The sequence below is a fragment of the Nelusetta ayraudi genome, unplaced genomic scaffold (genome assembly GCF_046127955.1).
Source record: "Nelusetta ayraudi isolate G7.1 ecotype Tasmania unplaced genomic scaffold, CSIRO-AGI_Nayr_v1 ptg000155l, whole genome shotgun sequence".
Classification (NCBI taxonomy): domain Eukaryota; kingdom Metazoa; phylum Chordata; class Actinopteri; order Tetraodontiformes; family Monacanthidae; genus Nelusetta; species Nelusetta ayraudi.
The window spans coordinates 736924-750731 of NW_027466205.1; the positions used below are offsets into that span (position 1 = coordinate 736924).

At 45.5% G+C, this 13808-nt stretch overlaps 1 protein-coding gene across 5 annotated transcripts; it reads left to right on the plus strand.

The window, feature by feature from the left end:
• Positions 1 to 1585: 1585 nt before the first annotated feature.
• On the plus strand, positions 1586 to 13689 carry rnpc3 (RNA-binding region (RNP1, RRM) containing 3). Of its 5 annotated transcripts, none has more exons than XM_076013711.1 (15): positions 1586 to 1702; positions 2165 to 2321; positions 2392 to 2439; positions 2538 to 2647; positions 2761 to 2847; positions 2933 to 3044; positions 3633 to 3701; positions 4482 to 4624; positions 4743 to 4868; positions 5222 to 5364; positions 8356 to 8532; positions 8643 to 8737; positions 8868 to 8926; positions 10772 to 10904; positions 12324 to 12850. In XM_076013711.1, the coding sequence occupies exons 2-15, from the start codon at positions 2169 to 2171 to the stop codon at positions 12390 to 12392; spliced, it is 1524 nt and encodes a 507-aa protein (XP_075869826.1). In that variant the 5' UTR covers positions 1586 to 1702; positions 2165 to 2168; the 3' UTR covers positions 12393 to 12850. The 5 variants fall into 5 exon arrangements, with proteins under 5 accessions (XP_075869826.1, XP_075869828.1, XP_075869831.1 ...); XM_076013713.1 differs by lacking the exon at positions 1586 to 1702 and adding an exon at positions 12991 to 13689 and having other exon boundaries at positions 2122 to 2321; positions 12324 to 12401; XM_076013716.1 differs by lacking the exon at positions 1586 to 1702 and adding an exon at positions 12994 to 13689 and having other exon boundaries at positions 2122 to 2321; positions 12324 to 12401.
• The last annotated feature ends 119 nt before the right edge of the window (positions 13690 to 13808 follow it).

The window sequence follows — 13808 nt, forward strand, 5'->3', positions numbered from 1 at the left end:
CAGCATCTCTCTCTTCACCTCACCCTCGGTCTGACGCAGTGCGTCGGAGGGAGGAGGGAGGGATCGAGTGTCCACCGTTCCTCCCATCACCTGTGAAATTTCAGAGCCAGGCCACAGTGAAAGGGGGTATTGTGTCCCCCTGATGAGGAATGCCCTCGCTTTGCTCGTCAAAGAAAAGGCTTCATTTGGCCAGGAATTTGGAGGAATCTCGAGAAGTGCTGTGGAGATTTTCTCGGGGGTGGGTGGGGATAGGAAGACCTGGACGGGGAGAGGAAGAGGCCCTACCCACACAGCGATACCCAAGTCCTGGTAGAAAAACATTCCAAAACTACAATTTTAGCACGCCGCTACGATTATTCTCGTTTTCAATATATGGACATAAGTGGATTTTTATATTAAGAAAAGCGTTTAACCAATCAGTTTGAACCCTGCTTTTTATCCATTTGAAAATTAAAATAAGATTTAGAATAATAACACAGTGCACCACTTGTAACTATTCTAAACATTGTGGCCTGTGGTAAAAGAGGGGGGGGGGGGCTTCCTTTTTTTTTTTTAGTACCTCAAGCTTTCCCATTCATTGCTTCTCAGGAAACTGTTATTTGTAATGTAAATACTGACATCTGCTGGTCAAAAATAACGTTACTTTTCAGTGATCGCTTATCGTTGTTTAAACAAATAATTGCCTACTTCTTAAACTTAGTGGTTCCAGTTTATTACGTATTTAAATTATCTGTATGCATGAAATAGTTATGCAAGTTATGCCGTCATAAAGACGACAGTTTATTATAAATGCTACTAAAATTGCTAATATCAATTTGACCGCTGATATAAAACAGGATCAAGACCGTGCAGAATAATAATAATTAAAAAAAAAAAGAAAAGGTGTTCGTGTTAATTTGACAGTTTTCTGCTAATATTTGTATGTTTATATTTTGAAAGTGTTTCCCGGAACTTATCAGCAGAAATCTATGATCTTCTTCAACTTGACAAATTTACTGTACTGTAGTTTGATATTAGCACCACAAGAGGGCGGCAAAGCGCAGTCATTAACAGTTGCTGTGACGATTGAGCCTCTCAATTCTTCGTGCAGATGGGACGGCGAGAGCCGATTTAACATGTTGACTTTTAATGTAATACAAATACAGTTATTTGTAAATATTTGATCATATAAGTAAAAAAATAAAAAAAAATAAAAAAATAAAGATCCCATGAAGTTTAGAATCATTATTGCGATAGATTTTTAATAATAGAATTTATATGATTTTATGCAACAACAACAACAACAACAACAACAACAACAACAACAACAACAACGATTATCATCATAATCGATTTCTGTTAAAGTGAAGTTAATAAGTGCGCGTCATGTCAGTGTCGTTTTACTTCCATTGATTCTTTCAAAATAAAAGTCTTTGACGGATGAACGCTCATATTCTTTCAAATCAATTTCTTTCAGACAAATACCGTGGCAGACGGCCCTGGTGTCTTGTTCATAACCTCTACAGCTGCCCATTTTTTTCATCATGTGCATCGACGTGTTGAGGGAAGATTTGATTTCAAAAACAGACTTTTCCCCTGTTCCCACTCCAGTCCAAAAGGGGGCGGTAAAGTCACAAGCAAACGTCCGACTGCATCGAAATGATAGTATCGAAATAGAAACTGCATAGGTACGGATGTCGTCAATTTCGTTGGATTTAGACTGGTAAGTTATTGACTATATGAACGAGTAAGCCGCTTTTAAATGCCGAAAATGCAATTACCACTTCGCTCTGTGAGTTACTCAATTGTCGCATTGCAAAATGGTGCGTTCGGGCTCAGGGAGGAACAGTCGCACGTTCTTAGCACACTGCTTTAGTTAGCATGCGGCTAACAGGTTCAGCTGTTGTCATTTGCAGAGCAGGCGGTTGGAAACGTTTTTAGGTGGCGGAATGTTACGTTTCGTGTCCGCTCATCGCTTCATCTTAAATTCCATAGTCTGTTTCATTCGGCGAAAGAAGCAGACCACGGCAATGCACGAGTTGTGCATTGACTGAGATCATTCAGGGGTGTGTGTGTGTGTGTGTGTGTGTGTGTGTGTGTGTGTGTGTGTTGGGGGGGGGGGGGGGGGGGGGCGTCGAGGAAGGAGCTCGTTGTTTATCTGTGAAGCTCGCTTTGCCTCCCGCAGAAAGATGGACCAGGATGAGGAAGCGGTCCAAACGAGCGGCACCAAAACCCTTCTCGTCCGTCACTTGCCGGCCGAGCTCAGCCAGGATGAGAAGGAGGACCTCCTCAAATACTTCGGGGCTCAGTCAGTCCGAGTCTTCCCCAACAGGGGTCGAATGGTGAGCGGCGACGCCTCGTTTTCATACAGTGGCTTGTTTACATTGTCTCACGGCCTTTTCCTACCCGCAGAAACACGCTGCCTTTGCAACGTTTGGAAGCGAGAAATCGGCAGCAAAAGTAAGATATTCACTCGTCAAACTGTCTATATCTCTCTCTCTTTTTTTGTTTTTGTTTAACCTGCTCTGAATTCATTCAAATCCTCTCACGTCTGCCAGGCTCTGAGCAGACTCCATCAGCTCGAGCTGCTCGGTCACACACTGGTTGTGCAGTTTGCCAAAGGACAAGATAACTTAACCGTGCTAAAGAACCCACCGGTGTTACCCAGGTGAATCAGTCAGTCGCTCACGTCTGTCCTCCACTTTTCATTCGTTCTTGGAGCAAATGATCTCGGATCAGATGTACAGATTGCCGTAAACTCAACGCTTACTTTGTCCACAGTGCTAAAAATGCTGGAGCAGAGCCAAAAAAAGAGCCCAAAAAGCCCAACACTCCACTAATAGAGACCGGAATTGCGCCGAGCCTCGGGTGAGTTTCCCCAGTGGTGTCCTGACGCCCTTTAGCGAGCATCAACTGTGATAGCTAATGTGTCAATGCTTTGTCTCTCCTGTAGGTTGAAATTTCAGCCCAACCCCACTCTGCGATATTACTACCCACCGCCTTCCAGTACTACCTTGTCAAACATAACGCACGCCCTCATGAGTGTGCCAAAGTTTTATGTTCAAGTAAGTAATAAATGCTTTACTATCTCTTCATGTTTGTTGGATTTTTTTATTTTATTTTTTTTTTGGGCTTGTTTTTTTTGAGGGGGATATTTCATTTAAAAGGAACTTGTTATTGGAGGTCTTAATTTGTGCAGGGGAAGTGCAAGTGTGACGACGTTTAAACTCTGCAGAGCTTCTTCTTTGCTTGTGCTGAATCTAAAATTATGTTTTTAAACTTAAGCTTTGAAACATCAAAAAGCGAGACATTCGCTGGGTTTTTATTTTTTTTATATTTTTTAGATAAAAAATTTCGAGTCGCTGAGCGGGTATTAATAATAGACTTGGAGTGGGAGGCGTGAGTTATTGGTATTAATGCTCCCCGCTGATGCCTCTCACCGCTGCTACTTCCGGCAGTGGCCTCTTGGTGGTGCTGTCGCGCCATAGAGACGTTGGCATTGGGCTGAGCGGGACCGTCGTCAGTACATTTCTGTATTCTCACCCACAGTCAAAGTGCTGGAGGAGTTAAGGAGGAGCAGTTTGCAACGCTGTTTGTTTTTATGTACTATTAGTGACCCCTTATGTCCTTATTTATTATCTCCTACTTTGCAGGTCCTGCATCTTATGAATAAGATGAACCTTCCGTGTCCCTTTGGCCCAGTCACTCCCAGACCTCCCTTGGTGAGGACAGAAATGTTCTTTTAAGTGCTTTACAGTTGTTGTTGTTTGTTTGGTATTTTTCATCAGGAAGACAAGAGCTACTGTATGTTTACATGGACCCAAATAATCAGAATAAAGGCCAAATCAGATTAAAGACGCTCCATGTAAACGCGTCAATCGGAAGATTCTGATCCGATTCGTTCCATTCGGAAGGAAATTTCATTCCGAATGAGAGAGGTGGTTTACGCCGCTCATTATTCCGAATGCCGTCCATGTACACACCCATTTGGATCCTGTCTTCCATGTTGCGGTAAAATTAGCGATTCTTAGATTAATCGTGATTATGACATTGCCAATTAAGAATCGATTCACAATTTTAAAAAAATTGATTTTTATTTATTTTTTTATTCATTCATTTATGTATTTATTTATTTATTTATTTTTAATGAGGCCGGAATTCGGAGGGGAAAGTCCTCCAGTTGCTGCAAACCAGACAACCATCCACAACACCGGTGGGACTTTGTCGTTCCGCGCTATGTTGCAGGCTTTGGATATATAAATCGCGATTTTCGATTAATTGCATCGTACCCCCTTTTAATTGGAATCGAATCGTCGGGTATTTAGCATTTCCCACCCCTAACAATAGTAATAATAATAGTAACAATACACACTTATATACACACTAAAAACACTACAAAATGTGAGGAAGTTATTGTCTTGTGAAATAAATGAGTTTGGGATCTCTTTTTTTTTGGCCACCTGTCACGTGAACCTGCCCGTGTCCGTTGTGTTGTCTTCCAGTTGGAGCTGCTGCCCCCCGCACCAGCCGTCCCCATGCCTCCCCCCTTCCCTCCCAGCTACCCGCCGCTGCCCGAGGAGGAGATGGACATGTCCAGCGAGGAGGAGTCCGAGTACGAGAGCGGGGACGACGAAGACAAGGAGAGGTGAGCGGCTTTTCGGAGGGTTTGATTTTCCTTCGCGTCTCTCGTCTCCCAAGATGCGTAGACAGTCATTCTCCCTTGCCCACCCGCCCCCCGCCGCCACGTGTCTGCCTCATTTCAGGATTGCTCGTCTGATGGGCCTGGTCAGCCAGGCGTGCAAGAGACCCCTGAGACCGAAAACATCCTCCAAGAGAAAGAAGCCCAGGATCAAGGATCTACTCTACGCCCCCAAAGCAGACTCTCAGAGGTGCGCGGCAGGCACTCATGCATGTCACAGCTCATCCCCACACTGGATTCACAGGCAGGTTTAGAGGAGTACAAACCCCCTGACAATAAGTCCACTTTATAGAGAAGGCACACACACACACACACACACACACACACACACACACACACATACACTCTTCCCTAATGACAGACCACAGACTCTAAATATAAACACAACGCAGTGTCTCACGGCTGCACTTGTGCGGGAGACGTCCACCGCTGCGCTGACCGGCGTCCGAAAGCCCGAAGCAGTTTAAAATGTGGTTCCACTGCACAGCGGCCAGGTGCATTGTGGGTCCCGCCCATTGAAATCAGTTCCGCCTGCGTCTCCAGCGGCCCGGCGCTGCAGCCGTCCGACGTGTTCGAGCAGCCCGTCCCGGCCGGCCAGCGCAAGATCGAGTTCCACATCACGGTGCCGGACGCGGGAGCCGGCGTGGAGGAGAGTGGGCGTGGCCTAAAGGAGGACCAGGACACGGGTACGTATTTGTTTACACCTGCTATTCCGAATAATTAAGCGTGTTGTTTTGTTTTTGGTTATTTTTAACCAACAGCTGATGCAGTTTCCAAAAGAAATCCCCTCACAAAGACGGATGAGAGAATGATTTAGTATCGCCCTTCTGCAAAAAAAACATTAACGTTAGACTCTTGACAATTTAGATCAATCCTCCTTCTTCAACCCAGTCGAATCAGAAATACACAGAGAAGTCGGAGCGAAAACGTGATGGATTTCTGAGGTTTCTCTCCCACCGTCCCGACGAGGGGGCGGGAGAAAGAAGAAGGTGTTAAAAAAACCAAAAAAAAACAAAAAAACCAGCAAGCTCTGTTCAGAGAGGAGGAATTTGCTCCGCGGGCATCCAAACAGATGCTCGGCTATCAAATGTTATCTGCCGAGTTTGCGCCGCAACACGGAGGTTGTCCACAAGCGTATTCAACCGCCAAAAAAACATACCCGAGCAAACACGGCGCCGGCGAAGTTTATCTCTGCAGACGGTAAACACAGAGTGGCCACCCGCATCAATGCAGATCATGCAAATCGTGCAAATAGACGTCGGATGTGCGTGGGCCTTTTTTGGTTTTGTTTTTTTGTTTTGTTTTTTTTTTCAACTCTCTACATCTCCCACTCCTGTATAGAGAGAGGCGTCGAGGGGATGGGAGTAAGTTGGTGGACCATTTGGTCTGTTGCACTGAATTATTGAAATGTTTTCGTCCCAGACTGCAGTGGATCAGACCTGCGCATTAAATTATACAAAATCGCTCGATCCACAGAAAGCAGCCCTCTTTCTTTAGCCCTCTGTTTACAGCCCTGAGCAAGAAGAAAAAAGATCTTCAAAAGTATTGCACAATTTTGTATTGAAAGAAATAACTGCCAAACAGACAGTCAGGATCGTTGATTGTAATAATCATACCACTTTTGTGAATGTTTATAACCACGTTAATGAGCCCTCTTCTTTTTCTTTTTTTTTTTAGCCCTCTGTTTACAGCGGTGAGCAAAAAAAAAAAAAAAATCTTCAAAAGAACTGCGCTAATTTTTATTGAAAGAAATAACTGCCGAGAGACAGTGTAGGATTATAGATTGCAGTAATCGTACCGCTTTCGTGAACGTTTATAACCATGTTATTAACCATTAACACAAAAACGCTGCCGTTCCTGATAGTGCAAACTTGCTCTGGCGGCAATTACCGTGTTCGCGGTGACGGAAGGGCCCGATTGTCGCCTGCATCGCGTTTATTATCACACGAGAGCAGGGAGGCGCTTTGACACCGCCGCCGACACGAGTCGGAGCCCCGAACCGCAAAGTTCCCGTCAGAGGCGAGCGTTCGGCGGCGCCAAATCACAGCGGCAATAAGCCGCCGCCCATTATCTCCATGAGGAAATGTCATTGGGGGGTGAGGGGGGGGGGGGGGGTCTGCTGGGCTCCAGCCCCCTCTCCCCCACTGCCACCGTCTCTCCTATCTGACTCCTCCGTGTCTACAACTCCACTCACTCCGTGGCGGGGCGACTCACAAAGATCTCAAAGTCAAACGCGGCACAGTTCCTCGAGGCGCTTGGAAAGATAAATGATGACAGGTGCCGCTTTTTTTTTTTTTCTTTTTTTTTGGGGGGGGGATCAGTCTTGTTTTTGGTTGAGCGCAGATAAACAAGCTATTTAAATGGAAAGAAAGAGGTGAAGGCAGATAAGGAGGAAGAGGCGAATTTTAAGGCAGTGATCTAGGTCTGTGCCCGGAGTGTATCAGAGAGGCTGCAAATCACTTCCTGCTCTGATGCGCGCACACACGCACACACATCTATGTTTTTCCCGCTTTCGGATTTGTCCAGGTTCGCTGCTCCCGGTAATCCCACAGAGGGGTGAGAGCATCAGGAAAATGTGTGTGTGTGTGTGTGTGCGCGCGTGTATGCGTACACATGTTGCTCTGCGAGATCCACAGATTCTTTCCATGGCAACTTTTTCGCCTTATGCCTGTGAAACAGGAACAAAAAAAAAAAAACATGTACATGCTGCAATATATTGAATTTACTTTGGTTTTAGCCTTACCGCCAGCTACGACAAGCAAGTTGGAGCCTGTGGCGAATTAAAATATAGAAAACCTTTGATGGTGGTTGATTGTCATTGTTAGAAATATATACCAACCACCTTTGTACTCAATTCAGTGGCACTGCCCACTTGTGGTATTTCCTGTTTTTCCATTATGGGTTGTTTAATGTCTGGACCTGATCGTACGGAAGGGGATTAGGGCCACAGAAAGAGAAAAAAATTAAGATAGAATTCTTTTTTTTCAAATTTCCAAGTCAAGAATGAAGTTGAAATTTCGAGGTCAAAGTCGAAATCTCGAGAATAAAGTTGACGTATAAAAAAAAAAAAGCCCATCTCCAGCTATTTCGTTCTGCATGAAGGCGGTAACCTCCTCCAAGTTTGTCTGTTTTTTCGAGTCTTTTCAATGTCCTAATACTTCTTACCACACTCAAGTGATGTAGGTGCGCGAATGCCATTGTAATTGAATTTGCACTTTATTCACTAAATGTCCACTCTATTTGTGTTGACTTTATTCGTGAAATTTCTACTTTATTCACAAAATTTTCACTTTACTCACGAAATTTCATCTTTTTGTACGTCGACTTTATTCACGAAATTTCGTCTCTTTTTACGTTGGCTTTATTCATGAAATTTAAGCTTAACACTCGAAATGAAATAAAATCTCCCTCCTGTGATATTGTTTTCTCTTCGTGAGGCCCTAATTCTCTCTTGTACGATTGTGTTTGCCAAAGCAAATTGCGAAAAAATACTGCAACCAGGCACCAAGTGCAAAAAAAAAAAAAAGAAAAACTGGGAATATAACAACAAACGTCTTCTGCTAATCAAATTCCCCCAGTTCCCCCCCGCCCCCTTCCCCTGGTAACGGCAGTTTCTTCACAAGTCGATTGTTTTCCCAAGAATAGCTCTTGACGTCATTTTCATCTCCTGCCGACAGGGGAGAAGCTCTCCCCCGGTGGCGGTCAGGGGGAAGTGCAGGCCGAAGGCTTCGGCAAACTCTACCCCAGCGCCCAGCCCGACCAGGAGCAGGACGAGGTCAGCGACGGCGAGCAGGACCCCACCTCCAACGTCATCTCCAGGAAGGAGCTGGAGAAGGGACGGCTGTCGAGACACGGTAAAGCCGATTCTGATGGATCATTGATCCTCTCGATGTGACGACTCCCCGGCTCCTTCAAAGGGCTTTGTTGCAAAGTTTCTGATTCACCGTCTGCTCTCCTCGCGCAGAGATAAAAGGCATGTCCGTCTTTAAGAACTACGAGGCGGGCGAGCCCACCTGCAGACTCTACGTGAAGAACATCTCAAAGCAAGCGGGCGAAGCGGTAGGTTAATTTTTAAACGGCACGCGCCGCCTTTCTACGGACTCTGTGTGTGTGAGTGTGTGTGGGTGTGTGTCTCTCGCTTTAGAAGCAGCTTTGCCGTCATGAATCAATGTGTTGTGGTTTTTCCCAGGACCTGAAGTACATCTACGGCCGATACATCGACCCCTCGTCGCAGGAGGAGAAGAACATGTATGTAAAAACTCCAGTTGAGGCTTCCCTCGGCGCAGCGTGCGTGTCACCTCCGCCCGCCCCCCCCCTCCCCTCCCCATCCGCCCCTCCAGCTATTTCTGACTCTGGCAATTTGTCACTTTCCCTTAAGAGTTTTTAGTAATTCATGCTGACTGCGCGCTGCGTTATTAATAAGCACCGACCCGGATCATGAGGGACTACTTCTTCTCTTTTTTTTTTCTCCCCATGCGCCCTTGCCCGTGCATCAGCAGCACTTCAAATGCACACTTCACCTGAGTCATCAGGCCCCGCCGCACGTGGAGGAAGCACCCGTGCGCGGAGGCGCCCTGTCCTCTTGGTTCTTGCTTGAGGCCCGCCACACCATATGTTTGCCAATCGCTAATAATTAAACACGCCGGGCCCGTATATCCCCCTAATGTCGGCATGTTTTAATCATCCGCTCTTGACCTGCGAGTCAACGCCGCTAAACTCAGCTGCCGCTAGTTCGAACGCAGGCAAACTCCCGGGTCACGCGCGACGTGTCGGATTCACGGTGGCGACTGCACGGACCCGGTAGGACGTCGGGATTCCTGCATTCCCCGCAAACGCGACGGACGCCCTGCTTTTCTTTGAGGTGCTTTCGTCCATATAGGAGAGACGAACAGATGGCGGATGTCCCGGCAACAAGGACGAACCGCGATTTAATTAAAAGTCCCCATGTATTGCGAAATGCACTTTTGTCTTCGGGCAGCGAATGCATCTTCGGCCTACAACAGAGAAATTCAGTCCAAGCCCTTTTCCGCTTGCTTCCCTTTTCGGAAATGGCAAGCGACGAGGGATGTTGACAATTCATCGATTATCGATTAATTGTCGATTAAATCGGTTAAATGAAATTAGAACATTTTTTTTACACGGGTAGTTAATATCATTATAACAGTGTAGTGGAAGAAAAGTGCAATTCACTTGTAGATACTGTGATGGTCATAATACATCGAGAACAAGGTACTTTTAAACAACTTTGTCTTCTTCAAAACATTTAAACCCATGAGAAGTCAGAGGATAAATGTTGAGGCTGTTTTTACTCTTCTCTAATGTAAAAAAAAAAAGGGTAAAATAAAGTGTTGCTCACACATTTTTCATTGTGAAATTTAGGTTCTCAGGAAAAATGGCCACTTATCAATTCATCGTTAAGCGATCGATTAATGAATTAATCGATCATTTGCATCCCTACAAGCGACACATTTCTGGAAATCTCGCCCTGTGTGATGTCACAATGGGCACTGATGCCTCGCACCGCTTCGTCCCATGCCTCCCATGTTTCCTAACGCGCATTAAGTCTACAAAGTTTTAGCTTCCTGCTCAAATCTTTTCTCCCAGGACATTATTAACCGGAAGTTACTTTTTTTTTTTTTTTTTTGCTTTGCTTTGCTTTCAAAATAAGACAAAAGAAAAACAAACTTGAATGCGTCAATGCGCATGCTTGGCTTTGGTACCTGAAGCACACTTATCCTCACCCTTGATTGCGATGCGAATGGAGCTGATCACGTAAGCAGCTCAGCAGTTTCTCGCCCATTGTCGCAGATTGCCTTTCCAGGAGTTCTTTATGTCACCCACTTGATTAATCTATCTGCAGGTCATAAATGCCACGCCGCAGTCCCCGCGGTCTCTTTGAAATATGATTGCAGCCCTGCAATACTCGACTATAAGTAAAGCGAAGTGTTGTGAAAAGCGGACTGAGACGGACTCCGTGACACGCCGCGCTGACATTTACCGTTTCATGTTGTGCCGGCAGCGGGCAACACCCCCTCTCCCCCCACCCCCCGACGTAACTGGCCCTCTTCTTTCTTTTTGCCCCCCCCCCCTCAGGTTCGACATCGTGTTAATGAAGGAAGGGCGGATGAAAGGCCAGGCCTTCGTGGGACTCCCCAGTGAGAGGAGCGCGGAGAAAGCTCTGCGGGATACCAACGGCTACGTCCTCTACGACAAGCCCCTCGTGGTCGTATCCTTTTTCCAACCCCCCTCCAGTCCACCTGGAGTCCACCTCAGGTTCAACGCATCGGGGCTCATTTAGCCAGCGACGGAAACGTTTCGATCGTACGGAGAGGTTCTGGAAGACGCGTTAAGGGCCAGTCGGGAAATGCGGGCTTGGCGCCTCGCAGGTGTGTTTTGTCGGCCGTCAGAAGGATCAGTGGAGCTAATAATCTGCGGGCACGGGCTAGCGGCAGCTCTTGGTCAGCTGCGCGCGGATAATTAAACACCGCTTGTTGAATCGGACTGATTTAATGCGTCTGCTTATTGAGGGTGTTTTAATGTGCACCCCGGCGGCAGCACCGTTCTCCCGTATTGGAGAGATGAGCAGTAGATGCGTTTCCATTACAGTTTTTCGCAAAATAAAAGCGACATTTCTAAAAATTTGGACCAAGTGAAAATGCGATTTTTGCAGGTGTTTCCGTCGAATGGTGCGGAGAGCGTAAGCCGTAATTCCTTTGTCCCCGCGAGAATCGCGAGAATTCTTACGGGACGTAATTCTCGTGAAGTGTCTTTTTTTTTTCTCTCCTTTTGTTTGTTTACGTTTGTTTGCCGTCAAGAATGGTTGTTATATTTTCCCCCTTTGATTAATTACCATTTTCACGCGAAGTGAACTGTTGCCGTTTCCGTCGCCGTTTTGGGAAATATCCCTTTTTTTTTCTTTTTTTTTAAATGCCGCCTCAGGTCCGCGCCTCTCGTTGGCGTATACTCTATTTGCAGTTTTAGCACGTGCGATTTCAAGGTTAATGCAAGGGCACCTAAGAGATGGAGTCTGGTGAACCTACAGATGAAGACTTTAAAAGGTTTGCGCCAGTAATCTACCAAATCGAAAGCTAGTCTTATTAAGCACCTTGTGCATTAAACACACACCAGAAACTATAAATGGCGTCATCATTTTTTTCCCCTCTCCTTCAATTAGATAGTATATTTTTCTCGGAATCAAGACTCTAGGAATTTCAACATTTTCTAATCAATATTTTTCTGACGGTGAGCTTGAAATGAATTCCACGTGTGTTAGATGGCCAACGGCTGATGTTGAGCTCCTGGTTGCGTCGACGGTGTTTGTCAGGTTCACCCCGGTGCAAACGCAGCAGTCGGTCAGAGGACAGCGGCCCCCTCTTGTTGTTTCCCTGTAACGATTTCTTTCCTTCCTTCCCCCCAGCCAGCTCTCGCTGGAGCCCGGGCCCCGCAGTCTGTCACCTGCTACCGAGTCCCCAGACATCCCGCTGCTAAAATTATCGAGCTGGGAAGGCCTGCTGCAAGAGGCTGGCATTCAAAAATCATAAGGTCTATCAAAGGAACGGACGCCGCGACTCCGCTCGGCAGTTGTTTTTTTGTTGTTTTTTCTTCACAATGCCGAGTCGGTCGGACCTTAACTGTACACCCGCAGCAATTTGCGAGATCGGCCAGGCCCAAGCAGGACGCCACGGAAACCAAGAGAGGAGCGACAAAACGGTGATGTCGGCAGGTGAGCGCGGCCCGGCGGCGCCGAGTCCTCTGGTCCCACAAGACATTGTGAACCATGCACCGTAGTTTGTTGCACAGACAGAACAAGCCATGCAATTAACGTAATGCGCTCTTGCATTTGTGTTCAAACTATTCAAGATGCCATGGCTTGATAGTGTGGCCCCGCAGAACCATTTGTATCCTTGTTCATATCCTTTTGAGGAGGAAAAAGAAAAAAAAATCAGCACACAGCAACTGTGGAGAAGCTTCCATAAGGCTTTTTTTTTTGTTTGTTTGTTTGTTTGTTTCTGTGAAACTTTCTGTCGGTTTTGTTGCAGATTTGTCCCGTAATTTTTCTTCTCCTTTTTTCGTTTTTCTTGGATTAAATTTCAGGTGATCGCCGTCAGATGTCTACTTTTTTTATTTTATTTCAAACCCTAATAAATAATGTTTTTAAAAAAAACAAACAAATTGTTTGGTTCCTTTCCTCTCCCAACTTCAGACATATGTCATCATTTGTGTGGAGACTTTGGTCCGACTTATTTCTTTTTCTCTCCCTTTTTGTTCTTCTTTTTTTTTCTTTTCTTTCAAAACTTATATGAGATCCGCAGCAGATGGCGGACTGTCAACAGAGACCGCAGCAGACAAACAGACCGCAGTCTGAGGAAACGGCGGCGCTCCGTCAGCTTACCTTTCCGAATCCTGGCTGGCCTTGTTTGAGTGATTACGGAGAGTAAACCTCGGAGGCTGAACTGCCCTTGGCAGCCGTCATAACTTCAGATTTGGAAATCAAATTGGTTCTGTGCCCCTCCTTTGCTGGGGAGCAATATTGGGTGCAGCGCCGGTGCAACCTCAAAGTTCATATAGTGTGATCTTTGGGACGATGCGAAAGTAGGGGGGGAGGTGGGGAATAGAAAGGCGACCAGACAGGGTCATGTTTTTTTGTTTTTTTTTGTTGTTGTGTGTGTGTGTTGGCTTTTTCTGGGCTGGTCAATATTAAAAACCGTTTTTAAAGGTACAGTAAGAACCAAAACTGTGTGTATAAGAGTGTATAATGTAAAAAAAAAAAAAAAAAAGTGTCTGTGGAATGTTACTTATAGACAAAGGTGGGAAGTAATGAAGTACAAATACTCCATTTGGGTACTTGAGTAGATTTTTCAGGTATCTATACTTGACTTGAGTATTTCTTATTCTGACGACTTCTTACCTTTACTCCCGAAATTTGTACACAAATACATGGACCGTCTACTCCTTGCATTGGAAAATCATGCTTGTCTTTTGTTCTATAAAAGTGGATCATGATTTAGATTGACTTTGGGGTCACTCTTCAGTGCGTTGTCAGTACAGATGAAAATAACAAATTAGTAAAAATATAACATTGGTCGTTATTATTGAAAGTGCAAACATCCAATAATGACTGCATGGTCAT

Excerpts from the sequence above, each read along its gene's own strand:
- rnpc3 (XM_076013711.1), top strand. The coding sequence starts at position 2,169 with ATGGACCAGGATGAGGAAGCGGTCCAAACGAGCGGCACCAAAACCCTT. Across the intron at positions 8,533-8,642 it reads GGGACGGCTGTCGAGACACG|AGATAAAAGGCATGTCCGTC; the intron begins GTAAAGCCGATT and ends CTCCTCGCGCAG. Across the intron at positions 8,927-10,771 it reads TCGCAGGAGGAGAAGAACAT|GTTCGACATCGTGTTAATGA; the intron begins GTATGTAAAAAC and ends CCCCCCCCTCAG.